General features: G+C 37.8%; 1 protein-coding gene across 3 annotated transcripts in view; it reads left to right on the forward strand.

The window, feature by feature from the left end:
- LOC129767700 (uncharacterized) overlaps positions 1 to 21,967 on the forward strand; it is a 46,214-nt gene that overhangs the window by 18,769 nt on the left and 5,478 nt on the right. For all 3 annotated transcript variants that reach the window (XM_055768858.1, XM_055768857.1, XM_055768856.1), the window contains exon 3: positions 14,564 to 14,694. In XM_055768858.1, the coding sequence (XP_055624833.1) occupies positions 14,564 to 14,694 (131 nt within the window). The remainder of the gene's footprint in view (positions 1 to 14,563; positions 14,695 to 21,967) is intronic.

The raw sequence follows: 21,967 nt of genomic DNA on the forward strand, positions 1-21,967 counted from the left end.
CCTTCCTGGCCGTTAATGAGGGCTTGGCCACCGCCTGAGCCGCTTCATCGGGCTTCGACCACGACCGTTTGCGCTTCACGTTGTCGTAAGTGACCCACTTTTCATCGCCAGTCACCATCCGCTTTAGAAACGGGTCGATTTTGTTGCGATTCAGCTGCGATTCACATGCGTCGATACGGTCAAAGATGTTTTTGACGTGGGACTACGTCTAACCGGAGTATATGGGGGGTAAAATGAAAACAGAAACACAGAACATGCAGGAAAAAATGAAAGATTCCAAATGCTTATAACTCGAACATTTCTTACTGGATAGGAAAGATGTTTGCATCAATTGATACGGAATATTTTTACGCTTCTATCGCAATTAATAAAATGTTATTTTTCATTAGATAAACAATTAAATAACTGTAAAATGTTAAGCGTTATCTAAACGCCCAAACTACCTTGTTTTGATTGGCCCGATTTACGGTTTCCCCAACACAGCCATCAAAACCGAGCAGCCTTGGGGAAATCGGTATTGCAAATAGATGAAAGTATGGGTACTTTTGTTCTCGTCGAAATGTGTTCCCTAACACAGACTTCAAAACCAAGCAGCATTAGAGAAATCGGCATTGCAAATACATGAAGGTCGGAGGTATTTTTGTTCCGACTGAACTGTGTTTCCCTAACACAGACTTCAAATCCATGGAGCGTAGGGAAATTGGCATTGCAAATTCATGCAGGTTGGGGTATTTTTGTTCCGATTGAAATGTGTTTCTCTAACACCGACTTCAAATCCATGAAGCGTAAGGAAGTTGGCATTGTAAATTCATGCAAGTCGGGGGCATTTTTGTTCCGGCTGAAATGTGTTTCCCCAATACAGACTTCGTAGCCAAGGTGTCTGGGGAAATTGGCATTGCAAATACATGCAAATCGGGGGTATTTTTGTTCCGACTGAATTAAACAATCTTTCTACTCATAAAGCAAATATATTGAGTTTAATTGAATTCGGAAATTGTTTCATTCAAACAAAAATTTAATCAATACAAACAAATGATTGCTAAACTAAGGTAGTCCCACGTCAACCTTGCGGTTATATCATAGATATAACCCACCCATTTTTTTTGCGTCAACGTGTGTGGCACCCATACATCGAGCTTCTTTGTGAATCCAAGCTTCTTCAAATGGTTAATAACTCGATACAATGAATACAACTAGAACTACGCGCTTACAACGACACCTATCGGAAATACCGCAGGACTTTTTGACGTAGGACTACGTCTAACCGGAAGATATAGGGGGTGAAATGGAAATCTAGGCACTGAACAAGTAGGAAAAAATGCAAGATTTGGAACGCTTATAACTCGAGCATTTCTCAATAGATCGCAAAGGTTTTTGCATCAATTGATAGGAAATATATCTACGCATCTATCATAACGAATAACATTTCATTTTTCTTGAGATAAATAATTGAATAATTGTGAAATATCAAGCATTGTCCAAATGCACTATGTGCCCATTTTTGATTGGTCCATTTTGTGCTCCTCAAATCGTACCGACCAAAACGGGCAACCAGAGCAGCAGCGAAATAGAATGAAGCACGATTGGAAAGGAAAAAGAAAAAAAACGAAACATTGGTCGCAGTCTCACACATGCGTAATTCTCGAGCCAGCCAGTCAGCTTAAAAATCCCCGTTCCGCTGCCGTAACGATCATTCTCATTCAAACCGTACACCACATCAGTTCGCATCACAACACATCAACAAACCAACCCAAGCAGCCATGTCTGGACATGGCAAAAGAGGGAAAGTGAAGGGAAAGGCAAAATCCCGCTCGAACCGCGTTGGTCTGGAGTTCCCCGCAAGGGTAGCTAGGCCGAGCTTGTTAGTACCAGTGCACCAGTCCACCTAGCCGGCGTTATATTGTTTCGGCCGCCGAAGTGATCGAGTTAGCTGGCAAAGCTGCTCGCGACGATAAGAAAACCCGCATTCGGAACAGAACACATTCGGTTCGGTGGACATCAAGACAACAGGCAGTTGGCGAGTGGCAAACGCAATCGCAAAACGGCATCAGGTAGCAGAAGAAAAAAGTTTGTTCTTTATACAAACTGCTTTGGTGGCAAATCCAGAACAAGGCGGCATCGTGGGCGTTCGAAATGGTTTTTTTTTTCAAAATCACGAGTACTAAGTTTTCTAAATTGGAACCATTCCATAAAACAAGGCGCTTTTCAGGGCCATTAAACCTTCCAAAAAAGAGTTTAGGAAATACAGTTCAATGCTTTCTTAAACATTATCCAAAATAAAAATAAAACACAAATTGATTTTTTCATAATTTGTTTGCCAGGATCTGATGAGTATGTGAATTTGGCAGTTGTTCTGAGCTTATTGATAGTTGGGGACTTTCCTGATTTTTCAATTTTTACCAATTCTTAAATTGTTTCCAGATTGAAAGTACAGTAATTTACAATTAGTTAGACATTTAGCTAATTGGACGGACATGTAATGCGACATATTTAGTTGAACATTTTTGTAAACATAGAGTTCGGGGTCCAAATTATGACCCCACATTGAAAGTCGACACTGTATCACTGTCATCGCAAATGTTCAATTACAGGTTAAAATCGCCTCCAATGCGACACTGAGTGGTGCTTCGGCACGTCGTATTGAAAGTAATTTACTGTAAAACATGTCACAAAGCTGGATGGGAAGAAATTTTCCAACTGTGAAAGCTGTGGCGAGTGGCAACAAATCGCTAAACAGGAAGGTTTAGCCGAACAAGATGGGGATATCGAGTGATAACAAAACAATAAACTCTTTAGATAATTTTGTGATCCTGAAAAGGAACCTTTTTAGCCTGTATGTGAATCCAACGAGCGAACAAATCGTAATGAATGTATTTTTTTGCCATCGCTCCCTTTTAACGCTCATTCGTTCGTCTCGTTGGACTCGCCCCTCTGGCTGAGTCTGCCGATTTGTCTCTATCCTGTGAGTGTGTACCGCTAGAGTATGAAACACGCGGACCCCAAAAAAAATATCTTATTTTCTTTCAAACCGTAAACCCGTGTTGTTGTACGGCATCAGCATCGTGGACGTAACAAAGGAGGCCAAGTTAAGGGAAAGGCAAAGTCTCACTCGAACCGTGCAGGTCTCCAGTTCCCTGTTGGTCGCATTCACTGATTGCTCCGCAAGGGTAACTAGGCCGAACGGATTGGTGCCGGAGCACCAGTATACCTAACAGCGATTATAGAGTTTCGGCCGTCGGAGTGCTCGAGATGGCTTGCAAAGCTGCTCACGACAATCAGAAAACCCGCATCAAGAACAGAGCAGCTTCGGTTCGGCGCTCATCAAGGCAACAATTAGTTTCAGTGAGTGGCAAAGTGTTTCTCCGGCACATCGCATTAAATGTAATTTACTGAACAACATGTCACAAGCTGGATGGGGAGAAATTTTCCAACTGTGAAAGCTGTGGCGAGTGGCAAACGCAAAAGCTAAACAGGAAGGTTTAACCGAACAAGATGGGAATATCGAGTGATAACAAAAACACAACACCAAAGGTTCTTTTCAGAACCATTAACATATTCATAAAGAGTAAACAGTAAAATAATCCATTTTTCAGGTAGATAGGTAGGTATTCACGTGGTAGAAGAAAATAAAACAATATATTTAAAATATATATTTAACAAAAGCTGTCCCCTTTGTATAGTCCTACGTCACTCCGGTTATGTCCCCGACATTACCCACCCGTCTTTTTTGACAGCCTAATATATTATGGAATCTACGTTCATATATTGTTGATAAAACATAGGAAAAAGACGATGTGTATGTTTTGAAACGGAACTGTAATCAATTAATTAATTAATCAACAGTCCGAAACAGCAAAAAGTCAGGTGTTACCACGTCACGAAAGTATTTGACTGACAACAAGCTAAAATGCCTGTTTTTCAAATGCTTGTTTCTCATAAATTACAAAATGAAACGTAGGTCTACCCACGGCTCTTCCAACAAGCATATAATCACCCATTCAATGGTATATAGACATTGAAGTTTGGTTAAGCATGTGCAGAGATATCTCAAGAAACATAAAAATTGTGAAAACCTTAAATATTTTAAATATAATTATGTAGTTTTTTAAACTCGCCTCTCTGAAAGGTTGGTGCATAAAAATTAAATTTGTTACAAAAAATTTATGATATAACTAGTGCTTATTCAAATAACGTTTTAATTTTTCTCCTAAAACTAGATTTGCAATATAATTCTCTGGTGCATAACCTCATGGAATGGGTCTAAATCTGATAATGGCATTTATTGTACTACAGCGCGGACTCGATTATATACAGTTTTTTTTTCTTTTCACTGTATATAATCGAATCCTGTTTATAATCGAGTCAAAAAAAATTTTTTTTGACGTAGACCTACGTCTTTCAGGAAGGGGACCAAATCAGAAAACAGGTCACGTTTTTGTGAATTAAAGTTAACGTTAATAACTATTTTCACAACGAACAAATTCTGATACTTCGCATACCAATGGAATCGGAAATTCTCTAAGATTCTTTTGATCTACTATACAGTACAATCCACTAATGCCTAAACAGTTTAAATTAATGAAAACTAGAAACATTCTCATTTTCCCATACATTTGTTCTGCCGATTTGTGTGCATTCCCGAACAGAGCTGACAATAACGAGCAACTGATGCATTCGTATATGTTCGTTTTCAACATATCTGGTATAAATAAGCCATCCGCGATTCGAAGCCACACCACTTCTCGTTTGGTGGTCATCGAAGCAACATGGTTGCCGCAGAGCGTCGAGCGGGAGAGGATTATTTTCTTGGTGAAGGAGTGAAGTAGGAGTCCTAGGCCCTTCTCAGGGCTAGAGGCGGAAACCAAAAATAAAATAGATTGAAAGCACAGATGCGAGTGAACTAGCATAACAAAACGAGTGGATATCATTCATGCCTAATCCTGATTTCACACACACACATACGCACAGCTCGATTAATAACTACATTTTAAAAATTACTAACTTTTAAATTTTTCCCTTCCAAAATGTTATTTAAATACATTAATTTAGATGTTCTACAACTATATCTTTTACTAAATTTTCTCATCTTTCAAATGAAAGCAACAGAATTGGCTCACGTAGCGTACTTTTTATTGTAGAGCCAGTTTGAGACAACAGAGTCCGAAAAAAAAAGTTCTATAACTCTGTCATTGTTGAAATTCGAACACATACGTAGAAGGATTTTTTCCATCAAATATGATCATCACTCACCTACTGAAAGATTCTCACAAATTTATATCAAACTTGATTGTTTCTACCCATGAAATTGAAGCTCTCAAACCACTCTACAATTTGTTCTTTGGCGTCCAACTTCTATCTTTCTTAATTTCGCTGCGATATCAATATAAACAATTCCTGGTGAAAATTCAAGCAAAATCTCAAAAAATCGCTATTTTTACCCCACTGTACTCAAAATAGACACTCAAATTTCACCTTAACGTTGAAAGGTTACATTTTTTCTTAAAATAAGTCAGGGTGTCGACTGCCTTGAAAATCCTTGAAAATCAGGGAATATCAGGGAATTCAAACAATGTCAGGGAAAATCAGGGAATATCAGGGAATTTCGTCATCAATCTAGAAAAATGAAATTTCGCAAATTAGAATTTGGATTATTAGAAAGCTAATGAATGTATGTATTTGATTACTTTGACTTTCTGTAGGTTTTTTAGTATATGTTTTTGCCTGTAAATGAGCTTAGTCCTTCCGAAAGATAAACAGCGCAAAAGTAGATGGCTTTTACGTTCACACTGTTTTTATTGGCATTTGGCATCCGTATCTGCAGTTCAGTTTCAACTCATTCTCTTTCTTTTCTTCTTCGAAAACTATTGATAAATTCATGCTTGAAAATAATTATATCAAAGCCTGGAAACTGTGGTGCCTGGAAATAGTTATGTGTCACAAATCACTCCGCACTGCTGTAAAAGACAGTATTCTAATATAGAAATTTGAAAAAAATCATATTTTTTCCTTCATATTTCTGTAGTTTAGGCATTCAAGAATAAACACTAGAAAGGACTTATCGAAAATCCTATCATTTACCGAGTTAGAGCCATTTTAGTAGTACGGTATCTAACCTGGTACGTAACGTACGTACGGTATAACAATGAACTTCAAACGCGTTTTTCTCGAAACTAGGTACTGGCGTACACGATATCTCAAGTTCTACTGAACCGATTCATGTTGAATTTATATGGATACAATCTGCAGGCATCTCTCTATCGCATGAAAAAAAAAACGGTTGAAACCGCATTTTGTTTTTCAAACGGCCGCCATTTTGTCAAAAACATGTTTTTGACTTGTCCGAGGTTCATGCGATAGCGGTATCTTTCTAAAATCTGTTCGATTTTTTTGTTTCAGATAACCAGAAGTGCTGCCATGGCACAACTATTTTTGAACCCTCTCATTTCATCAGCTCTTAACTATTCTAGTTATGAATATTTTTTCTCCGTTCAATTTTTGTTTTATTGTTAAAAGATACATGAACACTTAATAATATAATCTATATATATAAAAATGGATTTCTGTCTGTCTGTCTGATTCTTATGGACTCGGAAACTACTTAACCGATCGACATGAAAACGTGTATTAAGGGGTTTTTGGGGTCGGGGAAGGTTCCTATGATATTTCCAGACCCCTCTCCCCTCTCTAAGGGGGAGCTGTCATACAAATGAAACACAAATTTCTTCATTACTCGAGAGTTAAACAAGCAAACGAAACCAAATTTGGCATGACGAAGTTTTAGGATGCAATAAATGTTTTTACGGTGGTTAGATACCCCTCCTTCCTCTCTTAGGGGGGCTGCCATACAAATGAAACACAAATTTCTGTATTACTCGAGAATTAATCAAGCAAATGGAACGAAATTTGGCATGTGAATGTTTTAGAGTGTAATAAATGTTTCTATGGTGGTTAGACACTCCACCCCCCTCTCTTAGGGGGGGGGGAGTTGGGGCTGCCATACAAATGAAACACAAATTTTTGCATAACTCGAGAATTAATCAAGCAAATGGAACGAAATTTGACATGTGAAAGTTTTAGAGTGTAATAAATGTTTCTATGGTGGTTAGACACTACACCCCCTTTCTAAGGGGGGGCTGCCGTGCAAATGAAACACAAATTTCTGTATTACTCGAGAATTAATCAAGCAAATGGAAAGAAATTTGGCATGTGAAAGTGTTAGAGTGTAATAAATTTTTCTATGGTGGTTAGACATTCCACCCCCCTCTTTAAGGTGGGGGGGCTGTCATACAAATGAAACATAATTTTTTGCATAACTCAAGAAATAATCAATCAAATAATGCCAAATTTGACATATTGGGGTCTTAGGGTGTAATAAATGTTCCTATGGTAGTTAGACACTCCACCCCCTCTCTAAGGATGGGGGGGTGGGTCTGCCATGCAAATGAAACAAAAATTTCTGCATTACTCGAGAATTAATCAAGCAAATGAAACCAAGTTTGGCATGTGGAGGTTTTAGGGTGCAATAAATGTTTTTACGGTGGTTAGACACTCCACCCCTCTCTCTAAGGGGGAGCTGCCATACAAATGGAAGACAATTTCTGCATAATTTGAAAACTATGTGGAGGTTTTAGGGGACAAGAAACATTTCTAAAGTGGTTCAACACTCCTCCCACCTTTCTGAGGGGAAAAAATTGTCCGATTTAGGGCTGTCTGTATTCTATCATATTTTCTGTATCAAACATTTGTTCCATGTAACGGAGAAACATCTTATTTTAAAGTGGTTGAAAAAACTTGAACGAGAATTGTATCTGAAAATAATCTGATATTATAATAATGAGTTTTGTTAGATATACTAGGAATTTTATAGCAAATAGTAAATTCAACGGGGTCGATTAGAAAATCAATCAATGAACAGTCTTGCGATTTGACCCATGAACTTGCTCATAGTAAGAAAACGTGAATGTTTGAAGGTATTGATAACAAAAAACAAATTAGGGCGGGACGAAGTTTGTCGGGTCAGCTAGTGGATTATAAAAATATTCTTTGTTTTATTTTTACGGAGCTCGAAAAAACTTCCGAAATTCGAGTCTTTACACTAGAATACCCCCTTAAGAAGAATGTTTCATGACTGTCAGAAATCTGAGAAGGTCTAATTAGGTCGTGATAAAATGAGCTGACGATGTTTGGGTCGATGAAACTTTATAAGCTATACATTGCCGTTGATTTCGACGAGTTTTTGAACAAAATTACAAAGAGGCTACAAATAGATTGTGATTGAATGTCAGATTTTAGAATGAAGAAGAGAAGGATTTGGTGAATTGTTACATAACTACAACGTTCTTGGGACGTTTTCAAGAATCAGAGATCAATTTTCATCATTCAAAGAAGGCCTGGGAATTATACATTTGAACAAACTTCTTCTTGTGTCGATGGGCAGTATAAACGTGAATTGGTCATATTACGCGAGCTGCAACTGGTCTTTCAAAATGTAGAAAAAAAGCTCTTAAAATGAGTAGCTTCGGATTGCATATTTCACACAGTTCATCAAAAGATTGATGGATTCAAAAGAAATTCGCCAAAATTTTACAACAGACGAATCTTCAAATTTTATCTGAGATGCGAAGCACTGGTTTCAAAGCTTATTGAGTCTTGATGTATCTTTGATCTCCGATAAAAGTTTGGGTCGATGATTCCGATAAAAAAATTGGAGGGAAATCGATTCAAGAAGCTTTTGCATTTTGCAAGGATAGCATCAATAAAAATGTTGAGCTAAATAATCCAACTAGTTCGTAACTCTCATTCTTTTTATCGTCGTATGAACCAAAGTTAATAAACGGCTACGGGAAGCAAAAGCGATATCTCGGGAGGAAAAACGGGAGAAAATTTTGGAAAACGCAAAGAATGGAGCCGAAAGATTGCAAAATCAGTATCAGTAAATCCATTTTCTTTTACGACACTCCTCAGTCGTCGTTTAACTCAATTAAAAATCACAAACAATTCATTTATTGGAGAATATCGACAGACCTTCTTAAATTTTATTGTTTGAACTAGCTAAATGTTTTAGGAACTGCAGTTAAGTACTATTAGAGAATTTAATTACTAGTTTGCATCTTGAATTTTTCTTAAAAAAAATACTGGAAAATCAGGGAATGTCAGGGAATTATTTTTCGGATTTTGAGTCGACACCCTGTAAGTCATATCTATAATTTTATAATTTTTTTTTCAAACTGAATATAATCGAGTCCAAAATTGTATATAATCGAATCACATATAATCGAGTCCGACCCGTACTAGTTATTCCCCATCATATTCCATTTTCGTACACTCTAACTGCATATATTCGAAATAAGGAGAATAAAAAGTATAAATTTTCTAGTTAGACATACATTAATTCGAATATACGCACGACAATAAAATTGCGAACGGAGTGCGAAGTCGAAACTTTTAGGTGATTTTTGAAATGCTATAACTTTGTGAAAATTCAACGCTTGAATTAAAATGATGTATATATGATTATCTCTATAGATTGTTTCGAATGCTTATTTTCGTCTTTCAAAAGTAGTGGAAAAATATCTGCATAGTGGGGTACGATTACGAATTTGAGTCTATTTTACTATTTTTACTTTTTTGGCGACGGACCGATTATCGATCCAGGGCCGAATCTCTAAGGGGCTGCCATACAAATGAAGCATACATTTCTGCATAATTCAAGAACTAATCAAGCTAACGGAACTAAATTTGGTGAAGGTTTTAGAGGACAAGAAACCTTTCTATGGTGGTTCAACACTCCTCCCACACAAATTACTATATAACTCGAGAACTAATCAAGCAAATTGAGCCATATTAGGCATGTGGGGGCACGAAACGTTTTTATGCATAAATCGAGAATTAATCATGCGAATCGAGCCAAATTTGGGGTGTGAGGATTTTTGGGTACGAGAAATGTTTCTATGGTGGTATGACACCTCTTCCTCCTCTGGAAAGGAGAAGGGGTCCCATAAAAAATAATACACATATTTCAACCAAACATATACCAACCAAACATGACAATTGAAAAATTTCGTAAAACTCTGAAGGAAAATGGGGAAAATCGAAAAATTCAATTCGCCAGTGTTCTACAATTACATATTGACAAGCGTTGTTAGTCCATTTGATGTTCGCCGTAACGAGATTGATCTTCGTTCGAAAGTGGAAATGGATTTTAATCTGATAAAACGCACTCCTATCCGTCTTCTATCTATATAAATGAAAATGGATCGCCGAATGTGTTGATAAGAGCAAGTCCGATTCAGGGCTGTCTTCATTCTATCATTTTGACGTAGAACTACGTCTTTCATTAAGGGTGCCAAATCAGAAAACAGGTCACGTTTTTATGAAATAAAGTTAACGTTAATAACTATTTTTGCCGCGAACGGATTTTGGCGATTTACATACCAAACGAATCGGAAATTCCCTAAGATTTGTTTGATATGCTATACATTACAATCTCATAATATGTATATGGTTTAAATTGATGAAAATTGGAAGCATTCCCATTTCCTCATGCATTTGTTCTGTTCATTTGTGTGCTTTTCCGAACAGAGCTGTCAATAACGAGCAACTTATCGACAAGCAACGAAGGGGAAATCGTAAGAAGTTAAGTCTCCGTGAACAAGCGAAAAGAAGAAGAACGAAGGGGAATATTTGCCTAGAGTATAAACAGTGGATCTCGCTGAGGCAAACTTTCATTCTTCGTGAGGAAATCGACTGAACAACATCGTTGCTGGGCGAGCTGGACGGCGAGGGATCGAATGCCTCTCTCAAGGCAATGGGTGTTGAGGAGTAATATTATGTATAAAGTAAAGTTTCTCAAGAACCTTTTTGAAGGTTAGAGAAGAATGAACTGAAGAAGTTCAAAGTCTCAAGCAAGGAAGGAAGGAAAACTTTCATTATCGTTCTGTATACAGAGCAATGAATATCGCTTGTTCTTCCTTGTTTTGTGTCATCACATGTCTTCGTTTCGGATTGTGCTGTGGCCAAATTACTCAAACATGTCTCTAGCATTGCAATCATTGCATCAAATTGACGCCACTGCGTTAAGGTTCTGAGCTACACAAATGTGTGGGGAATCATCAAGCTAGGCTACCGTCAGCTCACCAAGAAAATAAATGTTCTGGAATTTTGTCAGTGATTTGGTTTCGCACGACGGTAGGAAAACTCTCTCCACAAAGGATGATAGCTAAGCTGAACTAGACTGGCAATATTAACAGAAAGGACTTCTGTTGAGAAGACCGCAAAACGGAGATAAGTGTGTGTATATTTAGTTGCTTCAAGCCATCGATATATGGATATTTGTGTGCGTATGTGCGTGCTTCATAACCCGTACCTAAAAATAATGCATCTTCGCTACGCTGAAACCCCACTTTTATTTGCTCCCGTGTGCATTGACCTCTAACGGTGCAACAATCGACTTTTTTTATGCTATGATTGACGATTGTTTGGTGTTGCTAATTATGCAGTCGTAATAATAAATATTAATAAGGAGGGGAGATAGCGGGAGGGAAATATTATTAGTTTTAGTAATGAATCTCTGCTAAGGCAAATATTCAGCCTTTTTCCAAGCATTGTTTGTTTTCTGTCATCATGCATTGAACTGACGCTATGGTGAAGCAGGTATTAAGGTTGTGCACCAACAATTTTTTTTGGGATTGCCGAGTTATTCAATAAGTTATATTTAGTTATTAATAGGGCTCGCGTGCCAGACACAAAACTGATTTCAACTAGGATTGTATTTACACTAATCTTGATCATAATGAAGCAGTGCTACACTTTTCGAGGTTATGGAGATTAACAAATAGAGTTTATTTCATTTATTTAGTCACCAAGAAAGTGAATGTCGTACTGGAATTTTGTGTTTGATTTGGTTTCGCTTGCCAGTAGCAAAACTTTCTCCACTAAGAATGACAGCTGCGCTTATCTCGAGCATGTATTGTTCTGCGAGCACAAGAATGAATCATCGAACAATGATCGTCAAATAATTCTACAATTAAAAAAAACATTTCAGGCCGACCAAACTAGTAGAATGGTTATTTCAAAATTTTCTTAGCATTATAAAATAATATCTGCAGTTATAAACAAGCAACTTGAATTAAACCACAGCGTAGTTCTACGTCAACAATGCGGTCGTGTCTTGAACACTACCTCCTATATTTTTTTCTATATCAAACATTTATTCCACGTAACGGGGTAAAATGTTATTTGCAAGTGGTTGAAAAATCTTGAACGAGAATTGTATCTGAAAATAATCTGATATTATAATGTCGAGTTTTGGTAGAAGTAGTAAAATTTTATAGTGAAAATAATTTCAAAGGTAGATTAGAAGATCAATCAATGAACAGTTCTGCGATTAGACCCATGAACGTGCGCTTAGTAAGAAAACGTGGATGTGATAACGAAAAATAAATTTTGGGCTGGACGAAGTTTGCCGGGTCAGCTAGTTATTAAATAAAGATCAATCTTAGTTTGTAGACAACTTTTAAATGATCTAGCAATATTTAATTTAATTTGAAGATGAATTGACAATAATAATACATGCCAATGTCATATTATATGGGTTTCGCAAAAAATTGTAATGGGACACGACCGCAGTTTTCGACGAAGAACTACGGAATTATATTATTCAATCCATTTGTTTATCACTTCGGATATTATTTTAAAATGCATCGAAATTTTTGTAATATCTTTTTAGCTATTTAATTTTTTATTACTTCAGTAGACTCGAAAGAGTCGAGTAGAGTCGAAATCTATCAGCACTTCTCGTATATTTGGTTCAACTTGCATCAAACTTTCTCCTTCCCACTAATATATCGATCACAAACTATGAATCCTTTTGCTCCTATATTCCGCTTGAGCTGTGATCGAACCCCACAACATTCAACAGTAAGGTTACCCTGTTGGAATTTGGAAGCATACTTTCATGAAATATACGTTTATCTAAATAAATGCACTGTATATCTATATTCCAAAACTATGGATAGTCTTCCATATCCGCACTAGCACAAAAAAAATCTCGTATGCTGCTCTTCTTTGTCGTAGCACACCTCGATACAGAGGGCTTCCTTTCCTTGTATCGAGCCGTGCGTATGTGTGTGTGTGAAATCAGCATTAGGCATGAATGATATCCACTCGTTGTGTTATGCTAGTTCACTCGCATCTGTACTTTCATTCTATTTTATTTTTGGTTTCCGCCTCTAGCCCTGAGAAGGGCCTAGGACTCCTCCTTCACCCGACAAGAAAATAATCCTCTCCCGCTCGACGCTCTGCGGCAACCATGTTGCTTCGATGACCACCAAACGAGAAGTGGTGTGGCTTCAGTAAGGAAGGAAGGATGTTGAATTAAAGAAAGTTTAAACTATGGAGAGTTCATTCGTCTCTAGCCATGAGGAAGGCCCTTGGAAAACGTTACTCTACTCCTGCATTACACCTCCACCCTCGCTGCCTTGAGAATGGCACTCAATCCATCGTTTTTCAGCTCACCCAGCAACGATGTTGTCCAGTCGGTGTCCACACAAAGAATGGAGTGGCTTCAAAGGAAGGTCTTGTATTATAGAGACTTTAAACTTTTGCAGTTCATTCGTCTCTAGCCTTGAGAAAGGCCCTTTGAAAACTCTACTCTACTCTACTCCAGCGCTACCACTTCCACCCTCTTGCCTTGAGAAAGGCACTCGATCCCTCGCCGTCCAGCTCGTCCAGCAACGATGTTGTCCAGTCGGTGTCCACACAAAGTGGCTTCAAATCGCCGATGGCTTATTTAAACCAAATGTGTTGAAAACGGGCAGAAACGAATGCATTAGTTGCTCGTTATTGACAGCTCTGTTCGGGAATGCACACAAATCGGCAGAACAAGTGTATGGGAAAATGAGAATGCTTCCAGTTTTCATTAAATTGAACTGTGTAGACATTAGTGGATTGTACTGTATAGTCTATCAAACGAATCTTAGAGAATTTCCGAGTCCATTGGTGTGCAAAGTATCAGAATTTATTCGCTGTGAAAATAGTTATTAACTTTAACTTTATTTCACAAAAACGTGACCTGTTTTCTGATTTGGCACCCTTCCTGAAAGACGTAGATCTACGTCAAAAAAAAACTGCAGTACGAACCATCCGTACTATAAATTTATAAAAAGTATACTATAATGTTAAAGCTGAAGCGAAATATATCGAATTACTTCATCTGCGACATCCACTACTACTCCACTAAATGTGTCCGACATTACCTATTGCCCCTTTGAATCGATTTTAATAAACAAAATCCTTACAGAAATTATCCAAAACATCGCTACAATTTGTGTAAATCACAGCATTTGAAAGTTGTTCAAATATATGACCATTTCGAGTAATCAAAAATTAAGATCAATTATCCAAGAAAAAAAGGTGAGTGATCAGAAAACATTCCATTGGTATCGTGCATAAAAACATTTATCTTTTCATCTGGTTTCTTAGTATTAAGTTATTTAAAATGAGAATATCTACTATTTTGTTCATCATCACTACTAACGTTCGTAACGTAAATTTCCTCTTGCAGGTGACGAGATCCTTAAAATCATGTACAAATCCGTTGGACCCTTCAGCGAACCACAGAATGTCACCGTGGTAGAGAAATTCGCTGCTGCCGAGGGGGAAAGCATAACATTCACACAGTTCAACTCATCGAAGGTAAGCCGAAGATGCGAAACATCTGGTGTTACTTAAACGTAAAACATTGCGAAGCGATGATAATTATGCAATGAGGCAATGGGATTTGCTTACGTCTTTACCTATACGGATGGGTACGATTTGAAGGTGAAGCAAGGTGGGACTTGATTGTAGCGCTAATGTAGGAGAATGACTTAGCATCGCTTGAAGTCGTTATGCAGATGGGTTCTGGATACATGTGAAACAAAATTCCAGACCGTGGGTGAATGTTTCGCTGCTGATTGTGCGGTCTGATGATTAGGCGATGAGAAGCCTGATCATCAACTATTATTCTTCACGATGATAAATTCAATTTCCTTGACGAGATTTCTGTTGCCATTTTAATTTGAATACATTCTGCCGACCTAGTGTCAAAGGTTAGTGGCGAAATGTTTGCTTGAATTATAATTTTGACTTATCAAAATGCTAATGCAAATCAGCATGCTCACTTTTCTTAGTATACAAACAAGCACGTCTGCTGGCTTGGAAGGGAATGGTGAATGATTTTTAATGAGTCAACTATTAATCACACTTTATAGTCTGTTCGACTTTGACACGAACGTTATGCTGAAATCGATGCAATCTTCAAAAAAACATTCAGTGCACAATGTACATAGAGCCATTAACCTTTTTTGTTTTTTTCTTTTTCTGACAAATTTGTAACTTAGGTTCATGAATAATCTTTGAAGCGCATCAAAAATTCACTGCTAATCAGACCATTCAAAGTTGGATATAAATGGATCTAATAAAATTATGTAATTTTCCTGCCATGCGCGCAATTTGAGTGGCGCCGTAAATCACACTAAAAGCGGCCACTTTGAAATCTCATACCACATCTTTCGATTGCGCTATGGACAGTAACATGGAGGTAGGCTGTAGGTGAAGAATACCTACGTCGTGCAGCGGCTTCAATCAACACTAACTACCGATACATAACAGCAGAAGTGGTAATGAACTAATGAGATGATTATGATCTCTGACGCTGTAGATATCATAATCCGAAAACCCTCTGTTTTGTTTTGTTCGGTTTTCTACAGAGTAGTAGACAAAATTCACACTGTTATGTGAATGCCGGCCGGTCGCTTCTGGTAGAGTAGTGCGGGGCAAAGATGCACACCTAACTGTTGTCGTCCAATAACTCTTGAAATAAAAGCAAATAAAATTCAGTTTGCTGACCAAATTGTAACTATATATATTACCTTCGAAACGTAGTACAAGAATTTATAGAGTTTTGCTTGTAGTTGGACAAAAACCTATTTTAATACAAAATAACAAATGCGTACTTTTGCCCCATAGTGGGAGGTAGCAGATATCTGAAAATGTCCAACATTTGAAACAGAATTCTTTTAATTAACAAACTAGCTGGCCAATTTCGTCCCAACCACAATTAATGTTTTTTTATCCCTTTTGTTTATTTTGGCTCATTAGCATTTTAGCTGTAACAGAGCCGAATTTTAATCGTGTACATGTCACATGTTTATCATATCTATAATTAGCACATTACACAGTTGCCATTTTCGGCGTTAGCGTATTCCCTTCTATACCATTGCATATGGGTATACATTCACACAGTAACCATTTAGGCGTAAGAGTTTTCCTTCTGTTCTTCCATTAACCAGTTAGACCGGACAGCGGAGACAGTTGATTGATCATTGTTGAGTTATTTATAGAACAGCATCAGAGCAGAGCAATTGTATGGATGAATCGATCTTATTTCGACCGTGGATCGATCTCCATCGCTGATGATTCTTGCATGGACGTAGTTATTCTGTAACAACACAAAGATGGTCAATGAGGGCTCTGAGTTTTGAACTCACGATCGATCGCTTACTAAGCGAACGCGCAACCAATGTGGCTACGGAGACCCCCTAATTGATATATTGATATAAATCATTTCGAAAACTCAAGTTCCCACAGAAATTATTTTTATGTACGTAATATATCTTCTTCTTCTTGGATACCACTAACAGTTGAACTTTTGCCATCTCAACGTAGGTATTACTAGCATCATTTTAATTAATAGTACTTAGTTGAGATTTCTATGCCGGATAACACGTTTTGAACACACAACACGCATCTCTATCGCATTGGGCTTGCAGCAAACAATCTTTGTGAATGTGGCGATGGCTACCACGACATCGAGCATGTTGTCTGGTCGTGTATCCGGTTCCATGCTGCTCGCTCTCAGCTCTCTAGAGCACTGAGAGCACAAGGCAGACAATCGGATATCCCCGTCCGGGATATCTTAGGTAGCCGGGATCCTGGTCTTCTGCTTCATCTAAACCTGTTCCTCAGAAACGCCGATGTCAACGTTTAATGATGTTTCCTTCGTTGTGTCCCTGTTTCATATCCCTCCTATCCGATCGATAAACTTTTACTTAGTCGCGGCAATACATACACACACTCTTTACAGATGCACGGGCCGAAGGTTGTACAGTCCACTGATCATTCAACAAGAGCCAAAGGTTGTACCGCTCATGACAACTCTACACGAGCTGATGATTGCGCCGGCTAGTGACCATTCTATCCTGGATTCCTCGAGTCGAGTAGACGCACCACGCTAAATATGGGGTACATACTAGGGGGGCGTTGCTGATTAATGGTCAGCTGCATCCCAATAGGAAGTATCCCGTGTCGGGCACAACGTACAGAGCATCGAAGACTGCAACATACTAATTATGAGAACACTTGTAATACTAACCTCGAGCCAACCGCGAGTAATCGGTTACATATTACTAACATAGTTGTAAGCAAACATTAAACTCCTGGCCCCGTTAGGCTGACGCCATATGAGCCTTAATAAAAATATATATTTTGGATAAAAAAACGCGTTTTGAATGTACTCTGGAGTGGAAAGCTTCAGAGAATACGCGTGACCACAGTGCAAGTCGGAAGAAAAAAGAACGGGGATCGAACCCGAACCTCCGGCATGATAATGTGGGACGCTAACCATTCGGCCACGGGAGCCGAATAAGTTTTCTTCTTGTGGGTCCCATTAAAAATTTGGTTGAAAACATTCTATAAATTTTTTGAGAGCAAAACGCTGGTGTGAACTTTTACCCTACAGCCACTGCGCACCTTTGCCTCACAAGAAATGTTCGAACTAAACGAATTTTTAAAAAAGGCTCTTGAACGTATTCATGAAAACGAATACACACTATCATCTACTATAGAATGAAGGTTTCCTTGACAGTGGAGTTTCGAACTTTCCAGTTATTTTAGGTAAGTAAATTGTCACCCCCAAAATTGAAAAAATTAGATCAAAATATCGCAAAACTCTTTTTACCTCATAACAATTTGCCACTCTCATGAAATGTATCTTGTTTATATGTGCGAGCTGCTGGTGTAATAATGTATCAAACGAATGAACTGTTGCCGATTTTTTATGCTCGTTTGCTTCAAAAAGGCCAATGCGCACTTTTGCCCGGTGTGCACCTTCGCCCCGCACTACTATATGCAAAATTTCTCAACAGTAATCGTTGCTCTTTTTCAATCGTAGTTGTTTATTTATTCGCCATGAGTGTAATTTTTATTTTTTTTTTTTTATCTTCGCTTATTTTTCGTCGGCCTATTTCCGCCACTTTAGTGCCAATCACCGACAACAGGGAGGCGACTCCACCTGTTCCTACCTATCAGACTCAACAACTCATGAGCCGGGCCAACTTCTTTTACTTCCCCTCCGAAGGAAGACGTAACCAGAGATTTTTCGCCTCAGAAAATCCCAACGACGCCAGCTGGGATTGAACCCAGGCCGATCGGATTGTGAGGCTGTTACGCTAACCACACAACCACTGGCGCCGTCGAGTGTAATTTTAATGGAGATAAATTTTAATGAATTTTTAATACATTGAAGTTAACTTACACCTTCAGCCAAAATGCCAGATTTGCCAGAAATCCGAACACTTTTTCAAATTTGTGAATTTCTACACAATACAGAACTTTTTGCTTGTTTTTTATTAGAAGATGTAATGAACATTGGCACCGCTTGTGGCAAGCTGGGGAAATTACGATTCTTTCAAAACATTTTTTTGCGAAGGATAGTGGAAAATAATGAAACTTTGTTGAATTGTAACAAACTCTGCTAAAATTTATTGAAAATATGCAATCCAATCGAATGAGATTGAATGTTGACATTGATTTTTATATTTTTTTAACTCTGACGAGCTGAAATTTTACTCTATCTACCGATGTTTGTATGTTTTTTTGTCGATTTTGATAAAACTTTTGCTAACCTAATTTTTACTTGAACCATTTAATTATCTGAACTTTTATTCCAAGTGAGGTTTTTATTTATATCCTTCATGTTGAATAAAATATTGTTCATATTTTGTCGCTATTTGACTGAAATTTCGAAACCAATTCGCAAATCAAGTTTTGATGGACATTTTAAATTTTAGATGTAGATTATGCTCTAAACCCAAAACCTCCAAACGAATGTTTCAATCGCAGTACTTCTAACTAACTCGAGCAGCACTGCACTTATCAAATCATGACCTGCAAACCCTACAATCAACGGGTAAATTTCGAAGCCATCTGTGCAGCAAACCGATATGAAACCGAACCATCCACTCAAAATTCTATCCTTACATCCCGTGAAGGAACAAAAACTATCCATAGTCTACAAATTGGGTTTAGATATGATAGATTCTCAAGGGGAGTTGGCGACTTCATATAAAAACTTTAGATTCAATATGATATGAAATAAGAACGAAACGCGTCGTGACACAGCAAAAGGAGTTTATAAAGAAATAAATCTGTACCATAATTATCCTCGAGAAGGGGAATGATGAGAAAGCTCAATAGAGGCAATTCGTTCAATGAAAGTTGATAAACGCTCATCTTATTTCCTAACAAGAATAAGACATCTATTGAGTGTTTTGGTCGAAAAATTATTCAAGATTACCTTAGCATGGGTTCCCTCTCATTGCTCGATTCCGGGGAATGAGAAAGCGGACTCGCTAGCTAAGGTGGGCGCTTCAGAAGGCACACTTCTTGAAAGGCAAATTGCCTATAATGAATTTTTTCACATTCCTCGTCAGGACACACTCGTTTGTTGGCAGCGCATGTGGAGTGAAGATGAGTTCGGTCGCTGGTTACACACGATTATTCCTAAGGTTTCGACGAAAGCTTGGTTTAAGGGATTGAATGTAGGTCGTGATTTCATTCGCGTGATATCTCGGCTTATGTCCAATCACTACAACCTAAACGCGCAACTCTATCGCATTGGGCTCGCAGCAAACAATCTTTGTGATTGTGGCGATGGCTACCACGACATCGAGCATGTTGTCTGGTCATGTATCCGGTTCCATGCTGCTCGCTCTCAGCTCTCTAGAGTACTGAGAGCACAAGGCAGACAATCGGATATTCCCGTCCAGGATATCTTAGGTAGCCGGGATCCTGATCTTCTGCTTCATCTATACCTGTTCCTCAGAAACGCCGATGTCAACGTTTAATGATGTTTCCTTCGTTGTGTCCCTGTTTCATATCCCTCCTATCCGATCGATAAACTTTTACTTAGTCGCGCCAATACATACACACACTCTTTACAGATACACGGGCCAAAGGTTGTGCAGTCCACTGATCATTCAACAAGAGCCAAAGGTTGTACCGCTCATGACAACTCTACACGAGCTGATGTTTGCGCCGGCTAGTGACCATTCTATCCTGGATTCCTCGAGTCGAGAAGACGCACCACGCTAGATATGGGGTACAGACTAGGGGGCGTTGCTGATTAATGGTCAGCTGCATCCCAAAAGGAAGTATCCCGTGTCGGGCACAGGTACAGAGCATTGGAGACAGCAACATCCGAATTACGAAAACACTTGTAATACTAACCTCGAGCCAACCGCGAGTAATCGGTTACATATTACTAACATAGTTATAAGGCAAACATTGTCGAAATATTGAACTCCCGGCCCCGTCAGGTTGACGCCATATGAGCCTTAATAAAAATATATATTTTGGATAAAAAAAAGGGGAATGATAGCGGTATGTGGACGTAGAAAATATGCATATTCCTAAGGGTGACTTCTTCTCCACCGGTTCCGCTATCTCGTTCCACGCAAATAAAACTGCTCGTGTAAGCACTTCGACACTTCCATATTGCTTGTGTCTATATATATATATATATATATATATATATATATATATATATATATATATATATATATATATTATATATATATATATATATATATATATATATATATATATATATTTACATATATATATATATATATATATATATATATATATATATATATATATATATATATATATATATATATTATATATATATATATATATATATATATACTTTTCGTACGATCAATACCAGAACTTATGGAATTGGGATTTGATCCCCTGTACGATTACGATACGATTACGATTATCCTGTTAAAGTACCCAAATATAATGATATTTCGGTGTACTGATTCTGCACTACTCGAAGTGCGTCCGACTGTTTTTTCGTGTTGATGGAAAATTAATCTACTGAAGTCTATTTTGAGATATTCCTTCCCAAGCCATCGAACTCCCACCTTTAGAGTTGACAGTGTAATTCGCGCTATTGATGAACATCAAGAACATGATCACAACACCAAAATGGATGGATTGAATCGATAATGTTGCAATGAGGTTGCGAAAGCTGAAACAATCAACGGATTCAAGAAGGAGAGCGAAATAAAAATATTGTGCTCTAGAGCATTATTGAAATTCGACGAGTCATTGAAGATGATGTACTATTTCAGCCAAATAACAGCCACGACGAGAATGTCCGGCTCGTGGAAATTTTTTTGGAAAATGAAAATTTCTCCATTATAAAAGTACTCGCTGCTAACTAATATCCGGAAGAAGATGCTTTGTGGGCTTTACATAAAATACTAGAATAAAATAAAAGTAGAGTATGTGGTGGTAGTGTACGAGATTAAAATGGATTTATAACATAATTTCTAGACAGAATAATCGTGTTGATTCACCCAAAATTAATTTTTAGCAGCACATGTTTTGGCATCCCTATTTATTACATTATTTTTCTTCAAAAACGTGTATTAACCAGACTCAATTACTTATCATCTAACGTTTACAGAATCAAATTTCACCTTAAAAAAAAAAGATTTTTTTCTATTTAATTAAAACCAACAATTTAATAATAATTAAATCTAACAGTAGATTGATTGAACAGGATTCGGATTTAGGACTAATTTATTACATTAAATGAACTTAAAAATAACAGAAAATATACTACTCTCCCATA

Source organism: Toxorhynchites rutilus, chromosome 2 (genome assembly GCF_029784135.1).
Source record: "Toxorhynchites rutilus septentrionalis strain SRP chromosome 2, ASM2978413v1, whole genome shotgun sequence".
NCBI classification, from domain to species: domain Eukaryota; kingdom Metazoa; phylum Arthropoda; class Insecta; order Diptera; family Culicidae; genus Toxorhynchites; species Toxorhynchites rutilus.